This window comes from Rhinolophus sinicus, linkage group LG03 (genome assembly GCF_036562045.2).
Source record: "Rhinolophus sinicus isolate RSC01 linkage group LG03, ASM3656204v1, whole genome shotgun sequence".
NCBI classification, from domain to species: Eukaryota; Metazoa; Chordata; class Mammalia; order Chiroptera; family Rhinolophidae; genus Rhinolophus; species Rhinolophus sinicus.
Genome location: NC_133753.1, coordinates 33,727,294 through 33,747,185, shown reverse-complemented (window position 1 = coordinate 33,747,185; position 19,892 = coordinate 33,727,294). Strand labels below are relative to the sequence as shown.

At 41.0% G+C, this 19,892-nt stretch overlaps 1 protein-coding gene across 1 annotated transcript in view; it reads left to right on the top strand.

Annotated features, from left to right (window-relative positions):
- PRKCH (protein kinase C eta) overlaps positions 1-19,892 on the top strand; it is a 214,752-nt gene that overhangs the window by 181,786 nt on the left and 13,074 nt on the right. Inside the window, exons 11-12 of the mRNA XM_019750783.2 lie at positions 13,084-13,222; positions 13,896-14,084. Coding sequence (XP_019606342.1) covers positions 13,084-13,222; positions 13,896-14,084 — 328 coding nt within the window. The remainder of the gene's footprint in view (positions 1-13,083; positions 13,223-13,895; positions 14,085-19,892) is intronic.

Here is a 19,892-nt window from a genome sequence, read left to right as displayed (position 1 = left end):
ATTTGTATTGATAGCTTATTAGTCCAGCTTGTCTTTCTGAGGACAATGGCTAACATTTACCCCTAGAGGGCTATGTGCCCTCTAACGTTTAACAGAGTTTCACCCTATGAACCTGTTTGTTGGTATTGGTGCAGTGTGTCCAACACAAACGTGGTGTGGGATCCATCTGTCCCTACCCATCCCCACTCCACAGCTGCCCCAATTGTCATTAAGGTCTTACTGCTTAAGAAGGAACCATGTTTTGAATCTTCCTTTTCTGAAATCTTTCCTTCCTTGCAAACGCCCTACAAGCAGCTAGCCAGTAAAGACCTCCACGCCTAATGTGTCCCTAGCTTGCAGGCTCTCAGAATCTCCATGACTCTCTGATCCTGTGGTCTTGCTATACGAGAACCCCCATTTCCTTGTTGGATTTCTGCGGCTGGGAAGCAAAGCTGGCCCAGCAGGTGGTTTTCCAGTGGATCAGCTACAGTTGGCTGGCTCTCAGCACTGGGGAAGCCTGAAGAGTTAAGCAGGATTCAGCTTGTTGACCGCTCTATTCCCCCTGGACTATCAAGTCCTTTCTATGTTGTCAGAGCGAGGCCCTTTGGTCAGGAGCCTCTAGCTGCCAAGGGTCTGTCATCTCCTTGGTGTCCATCTGAAGCCCTCCATCCTGCCTCCTGCTTTCTCTCACTGAGCTCATCTGCACACAGAACACTGCCAGGTATCACGTAGGAAGCGTTTTGGCAAGGAGAGTCAGTGAGAGAGGTTTTCTTGGCAACCATAAAATAAAAGTACTGTAAGGATCTGCTAAATAAATTTGTGCCACTTCAGCTAGGGAATTTCAACTCTCCTGTGGGAGTAGCGGGTGTGGAATGAAAAAATATATAGAGAAGGCTCAAGTGTCAGCTTGATGGCTCACTCATTTGATGGTCCTGAGGAGATCTATGATCTGCACACTGTGCACATTAATCAGACTCATTGCCTCCTGCATTTGTCCAGAGGCAACGAATGTTTTCTTTGGCCATTTTTTCCTACTGTAAGACAAGGCATGGGGAAATCTTTCAGTCCCTTTGCTCAAGTTAAGTTGGTCCAGTGTGTACCCAGTGGTGAAGGTGGAAACATACTGCCTGCATATTAAGTACATCAAACACCAGAACTGAATGGAGACCAATACCGGGCCTGTGGGGATTCGTTTGTGAGTCGCTGGCCCTGCTTTAAAGGGGGTGTAATAGCCAGACTTGCACAGAGTCTTCTCTTTTTTTGGTTTCATTTACTATGTTTTTAATTAAATATATTGGGGTGACATTGGTTAGTAAAATCATATAGGTTTCAAGTGTACAATTCTGTAATACGTCGTCTATATATTACGTTGTGTGTTCACCACCCAGAGTCAGTTCTCCTTCCATTACCACATATTTGATCCCCTTTACCTTCATCTACCATCCCTTTTCCCCCTTACCTTCTGGTAACCACTAAACTATTGTCTGTGTCTATGAGTTTTTGCTTGTTTGTTTGTCTTGTTCGTTTGTTGGTTTCAGCTTTATATCCCACATGAGTGAAATCATATGGTTCTCAACTTTTTCTGTCTTATTTCGCTTAGCATGATAATCTCAAAATCCATCCATTTTTCCACAAATGGCAGTATTTTATTTTTTATGGCCAACTAATATTCCATTGTGTATATGTACCACATCTTCTTTATCCAACCATCTATTGAAGGACATTTCAGTTGTTTCCATGTCTTGGCCACTATGAATAATGCTGCAATGTATATAGGGGTACATACTGTGTTTCCTCAAAAATAAGACCTAGCCGGACAATCAGCTCTTATGCATCTTTTGGAACAAAAATTAATATAAGACCTGGTTTTATTTTACTATAAGACCAGGTCTAATATAATATAATAAAATACAATATAACACCAGGTCTTATATTAATTTTTGCTCCAAAAGACGCATTAGAGCTGATGGTCCAGCTAGGTCTTATTTTCGAGGAAGCAGGGTATATATTTATGGATAAATGTTTTCAGATTTTTTTGGTAGATACGCAGAAGGATATAAAATTACCATTTCTGTGTCATATGGTAATTCTGTTCTTAATTTTTTGAGGAATGTCAAAACTGTTTTCCATAGTGGCTGTACCAATTTACATTCCCACCAGCAGTGTATGAAGGTTTCTTTTTCTCCACAAAACCTCCAACACTTGTTATCACTTGTCTTATTGATGAGAACCATTGATAGCCATTCTAACAGGTGTGAGGTGATATATCTCATTGTAGTTTTGATTTGCATTTCCCTAATAGCTAATGAAGTTGAGCATTTTTTCATATATCTGTTGGCTGTTTGTAAGTCTTTTTTTTCCCCCCTTCTTCTGCCTCCCCCAACCCCCACTCCGGTTCAAGCCATTGTTTCTCTGTCTAGTTGTGTAGGACACAGCTCCCTGGCCCAGGCTGGTATTATGAGCCTTGCACTTCCCCCCCGCCACCCCCAGCTGAGGCAGTCGGTCAGCTGCTCACAGCAACTCAGGGCAGCTCTCGCTGACTGCAGGCCTCTCACGATGGCTGCCCGCCAGCTCCAGGGACCATTGTTCACAATCTTAGCTATAGAGGGCGCAGCTCACTGGCCTATGTGGGAATCAAACCAGCGACCTTGGCATTAGGAGCACAGTGCTCCAACCTCCTGAGTCACTGGGCTGGCCCTGTTTGTATGTCTTCTTGGGAGAAGTGTTTGTTCCGGTCCTCTTCCCATTTTTTAATTGGATTGTTTGGGGTTTTTTTGTTGTTGAGTTGTATGAGTTCTTTATATATTTTGGATATTAGCCCCTTACTGGAGGTGTTGTTTGCAAATATCTTCTCCCATTCGGTTGGTTGCCTCTTTGTTTTGTGGACGGTTTCCTTTGCTGTGCCTAGCTTTTTAGTTTGATATAGTCCCATTCATTTATTTTTACTTTTACTTCCCTTGCCTTTGAAGTCAAATTCATAAAATCCTCTCTAAACCCAAGGTCCATAAGTTTAGTACCTATGCTTTCCTCTATGCAATTTATTGTTTGGGGTTTTACATTTAGGTTTTTGATCCATTTTGAGTTAATTTTGGTATATGGTGATAGCAGTCTAGTTTCATTCTTTTGCATGTGGCTTTCCAATTTTCCCAGCACCATTTACTGAAGAGGCTTTCTTTTCTCCTTGTATGTTTTTGGCGCCTTTGTCAAAAATTATTTCTCCATATATATGTGTGTTTATTTCTGGGTTCTCAATTCTATTCCATTGGTCTGTATATCTGTTTTTTCTGCCAATACCATACTGTTTTAATTATTGTCACTTTGTAGTACAATTTGAAGTCAGGGAGTGTGATACCTCTAGCCTTGTTCTTTTCTTAGGATTGCTTTGGCTATTTGGGAGTCTTTTGTGATTCCATACAAATCTGATGATTTTTTTGTTGTTGTTCTATTTCCTTAAAAAATGCTATTGGGATTTTAATGGGGATTACATTAAATCTGTATATTGTTTTGGGTAATATGGCCATTTTAACTATGTTGATTCTTCTAATCCTTGAACATGGAATATCTTTCCGTTTCTTTGTGTCTTCTTCAATTTCTTTTAATAATATCTTACAGTTTTCAGTGTATAGGTCCTTTACATCCTTTAAGTTTATTCCTAATTATTCCTGGTTTATTCTTTTTGTTGCAATTGTAAAAGGAATTGTATTTTTCTTTACTTTTTCTGAAATTTCATTGTTAGTATATAGGAACACAATGGATTTTTGTACGTTGATTTTGTATGCTGCAACTTTACTGTATTTGTTTATAGTTTCTAATAGATTTTTGGTGGAGTCCTTAGGGTTTTCTATATAAAGCATCATGTCATCGGCAAAAAGTGAGAATTTGACTTCTTCATTTCCAATTTGGGTGCCTTTTGTTTCTTTCTCTTGCCTGATTGATCTGGCAAGGACTTCCAATACTATGTTGAATAACAGTGGTGACGGGGCATTCCTCTCTTATTCCTGATCCTAGAGGATCTTAGCTGAGGGTTTGTCATATATGACCTTTATTATGTTGAGGTACTGTCCTTCTATACCCATTTTGTTTAGTGTTTTAATCATAATGGATGTTGTATCTTGTCATATGCTTTTTCTGCATCTATTCATATGATCATATAATTTTTATCCTTTATTTTGTTTATATAGTATATTACATTGGTTGATTTGCATATGTTGAACCATCCTTCTGCCCCTGGAATGAACCCCACTTGATTGTGGTATATAATGTTTTCAATGTATTGTTATATTTGATTTGCTAGTATTTTGTTTAGGATTTTTGCAACTGTATTCATCAGAGATACTGGTCTGTAGTTTTCTTTTTTTGTGTTATCCTTACCAGATTTTGGTTTCAGGGTACTGTTGGTCTCATAATATGAGTTAGAAAGTATTGCCTCTTCTTCAATTTTTTGGAAGAATTTGAGAAGGAGAGGTATTAAATCATCTTTGAATGTTTGGTAGAATTCACTAGTGAAGCCATTTCTTTATGATCATTTCCCATCTCAAGTATTTGTTGGGAAAAATATGAATGGTTAGGGGGGAAAGAGCCTCAGAGGAGCCTGGATAACACTTTCTGGGTTGGAAATATTTTTATTGAATTTCTTCATTCATTAGAAAATGAGTTATTTTGCATTCAGCTTCATAATGATGAACATTCACATTTCATATATTTGTTCTTTATCAGATATTCCAATAGATCAGCATTGCAAATACCAGGTAAAATGTCACTTTGTGAGGAGAAATGACATAGGGACTGCATATAATAATTAGGAATGTTGCTTCTTTTAGCAGCAGTCTCATTTTCATACTTGAGTTGGTTAAGACTACAGGGACATGTTATGGAGCTATTGAAAAAAAAAATCAATGCCATCCACAACAATTATGTATATGGTAGACACCTTAGGTAATGTTAGTGGTAAAAAATGAATTTGTGATAACAGATTCAGAATTCTGAGTCCACAGATGTTCACATTCCCATGTAAGTAAGGTGATTTTTATTAACATGCCCTTTCAGACTGGGTTTCAAAACAAATCCTTTCCATTCCTATCAGTGGATCATTTTCCTAACTTTCTTGGGAATTACAGCCTTAAATGGTACAGAAACCAAAGAAAAAGAATTGAAGCCAAAATATGTAAATATGTATTTTAATGATTTTTCCTGGTTATCAAAGTAATGCATAATTCCTATAAAAATTTTAGAAAATACAAAAAAAGGAAAAATAATTCATAAGCATATCACCTAGAAATAGACTTTTAACATTTCTCATTTATCTTTTCCCATCTTTCCTTTTTCCCTCCTATTTTTGTTCCTTCCCTTTTTGTCCCCTCAATTGTAATATAATTAAGAGAATATTGAAAACATAATTTTATATCCCAGTTTTTCACTTAGAATTGTATCACCCTGTAAATAAGTCATGAAACCCAGCAGCTATAAATAAAAGATTGATATGTTTGACTATATGAAAGTTTTACCATAAACAAAACTTAAAAACAAACTAGGCAATAATATTCTGAAGCAATATAGTAAATTAGTATTATCCATAACATGTAATGAGTTTCTTAAAAGTAATCAAAAGGATAACTCAAATTTTGAAATGGGTAAAATATGGGACTAGGCAATAGACAGAAGAAGTACAAATGGCCATTAAAATATATTTGTTGTATTTTCATTAATAATCAAGAAGTGCTTAATCTCAATAATCAAGAAATGAAGTTGAAACAATGAGATCATTTGTCCTTAGCAGACTGGCAAGGACATACGAGTAAGGATGATTATATCTAAAGTAAATATAGAAGCCAAGTAGATACTCTCGTACACTGTTGGTGGGAGTACAAATTGGTACAGCCTTCTTGGAGGGCAGTTACTCAACATCTATTTAAATTTTAAACTTTTACACCCGTTGACACAGCATTTCCACTTCTAAAAATTTTTCCTAAATAAACAGTCCTACAAATGTGCAAATAATGTTATTACTCTATTGTTTGAAATTGCAAATAATTAGAAACAACCTGAGTTATGGTATATCTTTATAATGAAATTTTATGTAGCCATTACAGAGCATGACGGCAGATCTATAGGATGTAGAAATAAATCCAAAGTATTTAAGTTAGAAAAGCAGTTTACTTCATAATACCATGTTAGTATAGCATTGAGAATAAAGATTGGAGGACTATGAACTTGTCATCATTTCCTCAGGAGCAATTGAACTTTAAATAATGAAAATACAACTTTTATAATCAGAAAAATAATTTTCAAAAGATTAATATTCTATCATAAACATTTCCCTAAAGTGTAGGGAAATTTTAACAGCTTTCGTAAAATTCTGTCATGGATATACCATAATTTATTTAACCATTTCCCTATTAATAAATAGTTTAGCTTGTTTCCAAATTTTGCTGTTATGTGTGATGCAGCAACAAGCATCTTTGTAAAATAAAATATTTGACCCTTTCAAGAGCATCACATCATATGGCGAACATTGAGAGTTTAACCTAGAAAGAATCCACCAGATGATTTTGAATGTAAAAGATTAAGACTTTCTAATTCTTTAAGCCTTCCTGAGACTATAGATGGCCCACGTGGAGGCAAAAGAGTTGGGCCCTGCATCCCAAGGCACTCAGCTATGCTCTCCACTCTGGGTACAATTTATCACTAGTGTCCATGGTCTTAGTGTGAAAAAGACTAGGGATCTTATCTTTACTATACTCTTCCCAAGACTCATTTCCAGGCCCTCTTCTCATTCTACTTTCTCTCCCCAGGTGAGCTCTACCACACCCAGCTGATGACTCTTAAATTTATATCTCCAGCTCAGCCTTTCCTCTGAGTTCTAGCCATGTATATTCAGCTGGCTTTTAAACATTTCCACTTGAAGGTCTAAAAAATATGTCCAGAATAAATTCTGTGAGCCAGACCATGCTCATCATACCTTCTTCCCTTTACCCTTTGTATCCTTTCATTGCTAAATCCCGTTACTTTTGTCCCATAATAGTTGATCTATCCAGCTCTCCTTTACCTTTCGGTCCCACCCTGATCCAGGCCACCATCACTTCTGGGTACTCCAATAGCTTCTCAGCTGGTCTCTTCATGTCTTATCTCATCTCTGATCTGTTATCCATGTTGTAGCTGAAGGTTCATTGTAAAATCAGAAATTAGCACCATCTCTCTCTTGTGTAAGACTTTTCAATGGTCCCTCTTTCCTCTTGGGCTAAAGACTAAAATCCTCACTGCCCCTGGGTATCAGGCTCCTGCTATCTTCTGTCTCCATCAGTATTCTGAGCCCCTTGCATATTGCCTGGCTCATGGATGATACTCAGAGAGTTATTGGGTGGGTGAATGGATGAATATCTTGCGTTAGGTGATACATGAAGGGTATTAGTAACTAACTTGTGATAAAACCAAATTTTAGGCTTTTGCTATTTCGATGACTTTTTAAAATTCTTTTACCAATTTAATACAGACTGCTTTGAAAAGATTTTAAGTTTCTATAAATCCAGACATTCAAAACACAAGCCAGCCCTAAATGGTTTTGTTTTGAAATTAAGATTATAATTCAAATTCACTGCCTTAGCAAATGTCACCTCTTAACATTTGCTCACATGCCAAGCTCTCCTCCTTAGAAGAGGACAGAAAATGTTCTTCTGCATACATGACCACTAGAGAGAGATTTGCTGTGCACTCCCCTCTTTCTGTACCTTCAAGGATTACATGAAATCCATTGAATTTATTCTCCATGCACAAGCTAAAAGCTAAAGCAAAAGAAATTTTTTTTGCAGAATTTTGATTATGCATTTCATAGTGATGTCCACAAAAATGTCCCTTTGTCACAGTTCTATCTCCCGATAATTATTGATTCTCAGATGGTTCTTGTTTTAATTGGTGAAGTCCTCTTAGGAAACAGTCTACTAGGAGGATTAGCCAGCGACACAACACCACTACTACATGAAAGAGAGTGTGCCTGCTGTAGTGGGTTATGAGCCCAGGTCTTGGAGAGAGGTGAGCAGAACTGAGTTTAAATCCTGGATTTACGCCTGACTGACTAAATGATGTTGGCATACTCGTAGATCCTACTTCATAGGGTTGTTTTGAGGATAAAATAATACGGAGAAAGCACTTAGCATTTGGTGAACGTTAACTGTATGTTAGTTACTGATAACACTATTATTCTTATTATCCACAGAAGCTTTTTTCAGGTTCTCTGGACACACACACATGTGCACACACACGCACACAAATGAGCAGCCAAAAATAGTATATTGACTGTATCTTTTATAACTGATATCAAAGTTGTATTTTATTAAAGAATTTTCTTTTAGATTCAGATATGGAAATATTTACAGATGACATGATTTTATAGTTTGGATTTGCTTCAAAATCTGAAAAAAAGATGGCTCAGGAAGGGAGTAAATATATAGATGAAACAAGATTAGCCATGTATTGACAGCTGCTAAGGCTCTGGAATCACTATGGGAGTTCTTATATTATTCCCTATACTTTTGTATATATTTGATATTTTCCATGATAAAAAGTTTTTAAAAATGCATTGGAAATCGTTACTGAATAGCCTCTTAGATTCATTCTTGTTCAAGGAGCCAGCTCTCAACTTAGCTTCCTTTATTTCTTTTGGAAGAGTCACTGATTCCAGTGATCTGGGCAGTAAGACTCATGTCATTCTATTTTATGACTCTTGGAATAGCTCTAGGTGGAAACAAAATAAATACAATTTCTGAATTTCCTTTGTCTTCAGCCACTTGGGAATAGTCTCTGAAACCACTGTGGGCATTTTAAGTAACCCTGATTACCCAGTAACAACAATGAACCTTTCAGGCCACAGGGAAGATAAAATAACTCTTTCTACTCTTGTGTGCTTGCATGACAAAAGACATAGCTATTTAATACTGGTGCTCAATGAGGTAATGAGTGATGAGCCTGTAATTGTGTATTTGGCATTTTGGGATCTGAGCCTCTGCTCTGTATAAACTTGTAATCTTCTCTGTGGAGCCTTGTTAAGTTTGGCTGCAGTCATAAGGCGACTTCTCTTGCTTTTTTGTTTTGTTTTATTTTTAATGAAGACAACGACTTATCCTTAGAGTGGAAGCTGACCATGGCCATAAATGGCTCTGTAACCTTTGGATCTATTTGACTAACCCTCTCGATATGGATGCAAGCCAGGGGAAAGTATGCTTGGGTCCTCTTTGCTTTCTAATTGCCTCCTCTAAAGCAGTTTCCCTTCTCCAACTTCACTAAAGCAAAGAATTGAACTTATATTTCAAGGTTCTTCTTTTCCCTCAGGAATCCATCTCTAAGAGGCAAAGTGTATGGCTTTCTATACGTTTAATTACTTTGGAACAAGAGTCCAAGTGAGGTTTATGGAACTTCTTTCCTTCCTCTACAAAACGAGACAGGCTCTGAGTTGGCCAGGGCAGCTCACTGAAATGCTTCTGTTTCTCTTTTTGGTCAGCACCTTCTGCCTGGACTAAGCAGGAGCCAGGGAGGAGTAAGGCTTAGCCCCAACTAAGTGGGAAGGCAAGTGCACAGACAGAGCCTTCTGGAATACAATGCAGGGTATACTGTCATAGAGATATGAACCGGGCAATCTAGGGGCAAAGTTGACTATGTGGGGACATCAGGACACACCTCACAGTGGAGGTGTGACATATGTGGGCTGAGGACAGGTGTGACAGCCTGGAATTGTATCATGTTTTTAATGAAACCTTGGAATCCCAATTTGAGGGTTATGTCTTATTAGATCACACCCTGTGTAAAGCTAGCAATGGCATTTCCCTTGGGGCTGAGAATGCCTAAAATTAGACAGTTCTGAGAATGCCTAAAATTAGACAGAAAAGTCAGGGTTGAGGTGTATCTCCTGCCCCTGTGCCCTCGGGCATCTTCCGCCCGGGATGCGCTGCATTCCCTGTGCTGCTCAGTTCTGTCTCCTGAGCAGTGAGGCTATGCAGACTTCTCTTTGCAGGGAGCATTGTGGTGGGCGACTGACAAAACTGATTGCAAAGCACTTTTCTCTCCCTGAACAATTTCTACTACCCATGACAGCAGCTGAGTAATAAGCAATCAAACCTCACCTGGAATGTTAGTCAGAAGCTCTCTTGAGCAATCACAGGTCAGCTCTTTAAGCCATTGTGAGTTTCTGTTAGCACTTGTTTCTGTTACCCAAGAATATCCTCTGTGACCTCTTAGCAGGCATAACGGCTTCAGGAGCATTCAGAAGCTCAGTAACCTTGTTTGGCAATGTGAGAGAGTGCTCTGGGCACAGGTCCATACGGGCCTGGACCGCGGAGCTAGAACATGGTGCTAAGAGAGCCAATCCCAGCTTCAGATCCCCCATGGCCTCGCTCTCTCCTGGGGCCACAGACTATAATCTCTAGCACTGACCAGCCGCGTCTCATATGTGCCCTCGGTCCCAGAGGAGCCAGACAACCAGGAGCTAATGGAACCTTGAGCCTGAAACCACTTCGGCAGGGACCACTGACAGGGGCCTCCCTCACCCCCACCCTGGGCTCTTGTGATTCTACCTTCATGTGGGTTAAATAAGTCTCACTTGTATTGTGTCTATGGGGTGAGGAGGGACGGGGGGAAGGAAACAGTTTCCACAGATCACAGCCCACTGAAAACCATCACTGGGACGGGAAGCAGGATTCTGTGTGGAGAAGGGTGCGGGACACTGATTTGGGGGCCGGGTTCGGTTTGGAGGAGGAGTAGGCTGGCTTTGCTGCAGCTGGGCACACAGGTACCTGGCACACCTTCACCTTATACCCCTCACACCCAGGGAGACTGCTGCCAGGAGCACAGAAGCAGAAAGGAGCTCTGGTCTGTGTTCCCATTGATCCGTGCCAAGAAAACTGCTGCTTTAACCTCATTTATCAGGGAATCCTGGAAAACAGGACTTTGTTTTCATTCCCAGGTGTCTTAACAGTGACCTCTCTCTGTAAGACCTGCATGGTCAGCCTGTATCTACTCACAGGGCACAGTGTGGAAAGCAGTGCGCCAGTTCTGTCATCACCTATCTCCTCCCAGCTGAAACATGATCCCAGGCTGGACAGAGACCAGTGTTTCCCCTTGGGCCAAGCAGGCCAACAGCAGGGAGAGGAGGGCAGAACCACGAGTGCCCACTGTGGATGGGAAGCTCCAGAACAGCAGCAGTCAACTGTAGCCTTGTGTAGGTGCCCCAGTGAGGGGACTCCTTCATTCCCAGCAGCATAGCCCAAGGAGGCCACGGCCATGGCAGCCTCACCTGCTGGCATTGACTACGAATCTCCAGAGCAGGGAAATCACCTAGCATCTCCTGCTGGCTGTGCAACCGCCTCCTCACTGATAAGCCCATGTAGTTTGCCTCTGAGCACATTGGTCCTTAGAAAAGCAAAGCATAAAGGTTGTCACCCAGTAGTCCAGGCCGCTGCTCTCATACCCTCCAAGCTGAGCCTGGCAATTGTTGGTGTGTAGGGTTCTTTTCCAGCCTGCCATGGTGACAGACCTTCCTCGGTAATGGTACGTGGATATGCATGGTGCTAGAAGCCAGGTTGGGAGGGAGTGTTTTAGGGCAGTACTACCTTTTATTTAGTTTTATCAGTATGTGACTGTGCTCTATGTACATTGAAGCCCTTTACCAAACAGTTCTGCTGCTGGAAATTCACGTCCTCAAGTGGATTCTGCTCCTACAAGTGGGGGAAAGGTAGAAGGTGCCTTTGTCCTGGGCTCACCAAATCCACTAGGGAGGCTTCTGTGTGCCTGGGGTACAACCAAACAAACCCTGTCGTTACTCCTGTTTTTCCTTTTTCCGGTTATTAACATCCCCACTGACGCACGGAATCTGGGAAACACACGTGTCATCATTTCTGCTTCCTCTCCCCATCCACCTCCCTGTGGTTGTCAGGCCCTGTTAACGATTGTGTTCTCACCAAAGCGCTGCCGACTGACCCCTCACTTTCCATTCCATTCGTCACTGTCCTGGGTCAGGTCTTAACATCTCTTCTGAACTGTTTCAGTTGCCTCTAGTTGATCTTTCCTGTTCTGCTGGGAACCTATTACACACTTAATGCATCCCTTTTGCCTAATGTCTAAATATCAAAATTCCTTATCATAGCATTCAGGGCTCTTCACAATTTGCACCTAACTTTTCTGTCATTTGATAGCTCCCTTGTTCCTTGGCTGTCTCTCCAGCCTCACAACACCACTCCTGAGCTCTCCTGCACATGACACCTCCAGGCCTGCCTCCCTACCCTAGCCCCATTCATCTGCCCATGCTGACCTTCTTATACCCCTTCCCTGTCTGGAAAACTCTGACGCAGGCTGTAAGACCCAGCTCAGTTTCTACCTCTACCATGGAACTGTCCCTCTCTCCTCCCACTGGAAGGAATTAATACTTGGAATTAGTATTTGGTTCATACTTTCATCATACCACTTGTCCACTTGTACTATATAACAGTTGGTTGTCTCAATGTCTGTCTTCCTCCCCTTCTCCCCCTCTCTTACACAAACACACACACACACACACACACATACACACACAAAAATGTATGTATGTATATTGAACACGTTTTTATTGAGTGCATTGTGCTAGGTATAATAGTGAACCAAATCAACCTCATCCCCCCTTCATGGACTTGCAGTTTAGCAAATATTGGATACCTCATTACGCTGTGAGGTCCTTAGGGATAAAGATCATCTGTCTGTCCTCCTGATGCCTATCACAGTCCTGGCACACAGTGCCCACTTGCTCCATGAATGGTCACTAAGTGATGGATACTGGAGCGGAGGACAGGGTGGGTGGATGTCTTATGGGTACGAGGTAAGTGGGAAGCCTGGAAAAGTCACATTCTGTCCTCTGTTTCTAAAGAATGGCTTACTTTTTACATGTGGCTAGCCATCATCTAGGAACCATGTGGCAAAGTTTGAGAGTTGATCTAACTTTTTTTATCTAGATAACCCAAAGAAGTTTGTTCCTTTTGAAGGGTGCACATGACCACTCTGGTCTGATCACCCATCCCGTGAACCAGCTCATCCAGGTGGATGGTTTGGAACCCGGCTGCCCTACCTCATGCTGCTCCTTGTTTCTTTCAGAGACCTGAAACTGGACAATGTACTGTTGGACCATGAGGGTCACTGTAAACTGGCAGACTTCGGAATGTGCAAGGAGGGGATCTGTAACGGAGTCACCACGGCAACCTTCTGTGGCACGCCCGACTATATTGCTCCAGAGGTCAGTGCAACTGTTTGAGCGGCTTCGGAAGTCTGAGCCCTGCAGTAACCCTGGTCAGACATGTTACAGGCCGGTCATATGTGCTATATACAGCTTTGTGGGCGGCCTCGAAAGCTGACACCTCCAGACTCCTTTATGGCTCATTGGCTGAATGATGGCTAAAAATATCCTCAGTTCCTCTGAATAAGAATTTGAGTCTTTTTTTTTGAAACTGTGCAGTTGCTTTAGGCTTTAGCCTTGAATGAGGACAAAGTGTGCTCCACTCACAGCAATTTATTTTCTTCCTTGTCTCTACTCAGTACTTTGATCCCAGCCCCATTTAGCAAAGGTAGAGAAAAGTTCTTGAATCTTTCCCATACGAGTGAGTGAGCCCAGTCTCCTCTTCCTCTCACATATATGTAGTCCTAAAACCTTTCTGTTTTGGATCTGCACATGCCCTTACCTTGGCCTAAGCCAGCCATAAATGTTTGACTACCTGGATGAGAAGGCCTCTGAGCTGACCATAGGGAAAAAGGCCACTCTCTAGAGATGGAATGAAACATGTGTGCCAGCACAGGAGATTCCTTTTTTTTTTTACTTTGGTACTTCCTAATCCATCATCTTCCCTAATCATAAAGGACACGTTTGTTAAGCAGACACACGCAGCGTGTCTGACATTGCCCTCTTTGCACAGATCCTCCAGGAAATGCTCTACGGACCTGCAGTGGATTGGTGGGCAATGGGCGTGTTGCTCTATGAGATGCTCTGCGGGCACGCGCCCTTCGAGGCCGAGAACGAAGATGACCTCTTTGAGGCCATACTGAACGATGAAGTGGTCTACCCTACCTGGCTCCATGAAGATGCCACAGGGATCCTGAAATCTGTAAGTGTGGCTTACCCAGCCAACTTTCCACCTGCTGCAAACCAGCTTGCTATATGTGCTTCATGTGTATCGGATTTTGGGTTTTTATTGTTGTTTTTTTTGTTTTTTAAGTATCTCCCACCAGTAAGCTACCTGCTCTAAAATATGTGTTTTTTTAATCTATAGAATCAAAGAACAAGAGTTCTCTCGGGCTGTTTTCCTCTCTTATGCAATAGTTATTTCTGAGCCAACTGCCATAGTTTGATAGCGTTGCTTGCCAAATATCAAGTATTTCTAGCACTTGTCACTTTAGTGTAGGTGAAGTGATGCCCCACTTTCAGTCAGGACACTCCAGAGTGTTGGGTCACCTGAGCGCCATTCCAGTGTGTTGCGCTATTCATTTTGTTTCTATCGGCAGCGTCCAAGGAGCAGGATGAAGCAACCTTTCCCTTAATGCTGGTTGTTGAGAAAGGTTTTCCAAACCTCTGGAGATCTCTTTTGCTTCCATGCTATCCTTATGCAAGCCAGGTTCCAGGCTCAGGATTCAGGTGCAGTGAGGTAATAATATATGTTGAAAAAGTCTTTTCTGCATGCATTTGAGGTACTATGCCGGAAGCTTAATTTTGAAGTGAGGAAGAAACATGGATTTGATACCTTTATTTTGAAAATAAGAAAGCATATGTAATTTGGGTCAGTTCTATAACCACATTAGTTGGGTTCGGAAATCATGTATTATCACCTACTATGTGCACAGGGGAGTAAAGATGAATCCAAGGTCAGGTCTTCAAATAGCTGGTTCATTCTAAAAGGTATTAATGGTATTGAGAATTTCAGTAAGAGGTCTGTGGAACAGCTGCTTTCCTTCACGTGGGAACTCCAATCCTGACATAAAATTTAGCACCTTAACGATTTTTAAATATACGCTTCAGTGGTATTAAGTATATTCACAAAGTTGTACAACCATCACCACCATCCATTTCCAGAACTTTTTTCATCTTCCAAAACCAAAACTCCATACTCCTTAAACTCAAACTCCCCCCTCCCCTACCCCTGGAAACCACCATTGTGCTTTTGGTCTCTATGAATTTGACTATTCTAGGTACCTCATATAAGTGGAATCATACATTTGTCCTTTAGCAATTAAAAAAAACAAAACCCTGGGATCTGAATCCAGACTTTCCTCACTCCCAGTCCAGGGTTCTGAGCTAGACTATAGCTAGCCATTCCACATTTTTCTTCTATTTCCCATTAATAAGTATCTTTTAACCTTATAGCCCCACATTTTTAGTACCCAAATTACCCTCTTGATGTGATTCTTTCCTATTGTGCCAGAAAAATTAGCCACTGGAGGAAACTACTAGGATGCTGTGTACTTCCTACCCATATAGCATGAATCTGTCACTTATTTAACTTTCCATAAAGTAAGATATGTTTATGATAATCTTATAGTGTTATTTAAAGATTGTGCATTTGAATAATGTCGTAATATCATAACTTAATATTCTCTTGACCTGAGATGAGTCTGTGACCCTGGAAGGAGAAACTGATATATTGGTAAATTAGAATCCATGTTCATTTCGATTTGGCAAATACTTGTCAGATGCCTTCCCTTTGCTTGCCCTGTGCTAAGTGCTAGGAATGCAAAGATGAAAAGACATGGCCTCTTGTGTTGTTGCTCACAGTCTTGTAGGAATGAAAGCAAGGGGCCTGGGACATACCAGTGTTTCAGGGGTGGTGATGGAAGAGGATTCAGTGAGAAGGTTAGGAAGGAATGACTTCAGGTTGTATAAACATCTAAATCTGCAGTGTGTCTACTAGTTTTACTTGTGGTGAAATAGGCCAGTGGTTCTCCACAATGTGATTTACCCAGAACTGATGGCTGCGGTAACTTTTGAGTAGAGCTAGCTAGGTAGGAACAAATGATCCTAGGCCACATAACTGAGGATTTGTATCTGTGCAGAATGTATCTGTGCTGGGAGTTAGGTAAACGGAGACATTCTTAAGGACTGTGAACAAGCTTTCATTTTGTTGTTCAATTTCATATCTAGATAAGGTACACTGCTTTTCAAAAAATACAGACTTCAGGCTTTTTCCCAGGACCATCTATAATCCTGGGAACTTGGTGACTTCAAGAGTTTCTAATGTCGACTCCACTGGATGATGTCTTGCATAGTCTGAAAAACTGTCAGGAGGTCATGCTTACTAAACATGGGATTGTAATCACTTGCCTTTACCGTTAATTTCATAGAGCTTGGTGACTATTAGAAGCACAAACACAGACTTGCAGAGGTGACAGATTCTTAAAACATTTTGTCCACATCCCTGGTTGGTAGATGAAGCTGAGGCCTAGAGAAGTGAACCAGTGTCACATGGCAGACGGGAAAGAATACACATTAGTCTGAGAGTCTACTTCTGCCACTGCTTTCCATTCTTCACCTTTGGCACGCAGTGATGAGAACTCCTGTAGTACCGACTGCAGATGAGGCAGTGCACATGAAAGCAGTTTCGAAGTGGCCTGCACCATACAGGAGTAAGTTACTAGTATTAAGTTAGGAGTAGTAATTTCACAACACACTGAGAGGTCTCATCTTCATCCTATCCTTGAACAAGCCACCGACATCAAGATTATTAGTGCTTAATTGCGCATAAGACTGTGTTAGATTATTCTAAAGAAAACTGTATTTCTGTTGTTCCAGGAGCTTTCTATCTAAGCCAGATAGATATTGAATAGAAATAGCCAAGTAGATATTGATCCACCTATTCATTTAACAGACATATCAATGCATAGCAGCCATAGGTCTGCTATGTTAAGGTGCTCTGCAAGGTGCTGTGGGTGCAGAGATGAGCAAGACAGACGTCATCCCTGCCCTCAGGGAATTCACAGTCCAGTTGGGGTGGGAAGACAGTTGTTTAAAAAAGAAATTAAATAACTACATATATACTTACAATTTGATACGAAAAAAATAGGTGCTTTGAGAATAACAGGCAGACCAATCAAGGCCGTCAAGGGAGGCCATTGTGAGGAGATGACATGTAAGCTAAGCACACAGGCTGCAGAGAAGTTAGGCTTACAAGTATGCAAAGACCTTGAGAAAGGAGAAGTCCATTTGAGTAACTTTGTGGCATGTGGCTGGCGTGTAACCAGCAGCAGTTTGGGGCAACGGGGGATGAAGGACATGGGAGGTCCTATAAAGGAATCTAACCTTTATCTGAACTACCAAGATAAGTCATTGAAGGATTTCAAGCAAGCATGAGTGACAGAATCCTTCTTCCATATTTAAAAGATCACTCGGGATATTGTATAAAGAGATATTGTGGATCAAACAGACTGAAATATTTGCAGATGAAATACATGAGTTTTTTCCAAAATAGTTCAGGGTGGCAGAGAGGAACAGATTAAACAAGATTGGGCATGTGTCAGTAATTGTCCAGGCTCGGTGATGGGTACATACTTACATAATGTCTTTTTAAAACTTACAATTATGGAAATTTTCCATCAACATATGAATTTATATGTCAGTTCAAAGTGTGTATATATACATGCCTGCGTTTGTATATAGTATATGCGTATGCATATGTATACATACATATATTCTGAACTGTGTAGAAGAAGTGAACTCAGCCTTCATGAATGAAGCAAGATGGTTTAATAATATATAAATATACAAAGAAAAGAAATGATATAAGCCATGGATCCAGCTACATCTTTTGATTCCCCATAAGCGTCTCAAGATCCTGGACTGGGAGTCTGTATCACCCTGGTTATTTTAACACTACAGTTAAAATGAATCACAGGTTTTAGCACACTTATTCTTTAACTCCATGAACAGTCTCCATACCTTCTCAAGAAGTGTCCCTCAACCCCTAAATTGAGTACCTAAGTGTACCGCAAAGAAGGATTTTTAACCAATAAATGGAAGGAACAAAGGAAGAGATAACCCTCCGTGGTGCACTCTGCCCCAAGCTGCGGCTCTTGCAACCCTGTGCAACTTTTAATTTTCTGTCGCGCTGGGTCGGCCTTTCCCACCACAGAGGCAAAAAGGGCCAAGGTCTCCAAGCCAGCCCTTCACATCTGCTCTCATCACCACTTTAGCATGGCAGGTCATCACTGCTTAGCTTCCTGAGATTTCCTGATGGTCTTTTCTTTGGAACGTGAGTCAGGACTGTTCCTAGAATTAGTGTCTGCTGGGTATTTTACTTGGCCCCCTTTTTTGTGCCTTCAAAAGAAAATGCTTTCTGAATTCCTTTTAAAATGGAAAGTATTATTCTTGTTCCATATCTGTAGAAACTAGATACCCATTTATAGTAACATACCATAGAGTTATAGATGTTAAATACCTCAGGCTTTGTATGGTATAATAGTGTCAGTGAGTCCTCTGAATTGGGGATGAGGGGGTGTTCTTGTCCAGCATTCATTCCACAGAGAGTGAGTGCTTGAACAGGATGGGCACCAACTTATCCAACATGACTCCCAACCCAATATTACTTTCGTATCCTGGCCCTTCCCATTATCACCTTCACCACCAAGATTGAGGACTTTTGAGTTCTTTGTGTATGAATGTCCAAATATTTAATATAGACATGGATAGAGGGCAGGCACTTGCTTGTGAGAACACTCCCCATGGAACACAGAATCTGTGGGAGGAGGAAAAGTTGGAGCACACGCACCATTTTTAGCCCAGGACTTCTTTCTACTTGAAAAACATTCCCAAATCATTAACCAGAGATCCTTACAACTAAAAATAACCATAGTCTGTACTCAAAAACATAAATGGGAAGATGTTTTTCCTTGCTTGCCCTTTGTCTCTCATTTGTCATCTTCCTTTAAAATGTATATGTTAAATGCTCACATGTGCATGTTCTGAAAGCAGACAGTCCCACCCCCTCACTCTCAGAGAATAGATTATAAAAGCTCACAACATCCACAAAAGTTAACACAGAAAAGATTTATGAAGATAAACACACACCGTGTAAAGGACAGATAGGCTTTCCAGATTGCTGATCTTAACGATGGTTTTTTTCATGGATTTTTACTTGATTTTGGAATAAGCACATGTTTTCTATTGGCTACCAAGTTTCCTAAACTGGCACTAAATCATCCCAAAGTACTAATAATCGTGATGGAAGAAAATATATAGTTCTCTTAGAGCTTCTGTGGTTGCACTGAGTTTTACCCACTTCTAGCTCCAGAAAGACTTGTGAAAGTACTCATGAGTCCTCCACAGAGCTTAGGACGGTGATGGCCGCTCTCAGGTGAGTTTTCCTTTGTGCTAAATCATCTTCTGTGAGAGTTCACGAGACTCAGTGCTGACTCAGGTGAAGGCAACACCCTTTCCTGTGAGCTCACACAGGTGGCCAGGTTAAATAAGTGGTGAAAGGAGTTTGGTACATTCTCCTGAGTCAACTTTGTCAGTTTGGGAGGCATTGTAAACTTACCATCAGAAGGAGATTATAGAGTGCTTTTATTCCTAAGCTTTATAGAAATTAAAGTGTGTGTATGTACATGCACGCGCACGGGTTTATCTGTCATGACACCTATCAGATTTCATCATCTGTGTGCATTGTCTGCAGGAGTCCTGTTTGCCTCTGTGAACAAAGGGGGAAACCACAATTAATTCTGGGATCCTCTTTTAGCTGTATGTCCCACATCTATCACCAGGCAGGTGATTGGAGCAGTATTAAGTTTGATCCTATTTCCTACCCCCCCCCCCCCCCCGCATAGAGGTTGGAATGCTCATGGGAGCAGCCAAGAAGGTAGGCCAGGAGGAGGTTGAGGAAGTAGAGGAAAAGCTGGGAGGATCCAACTCAAGATCATTAGAGCTGATTTTT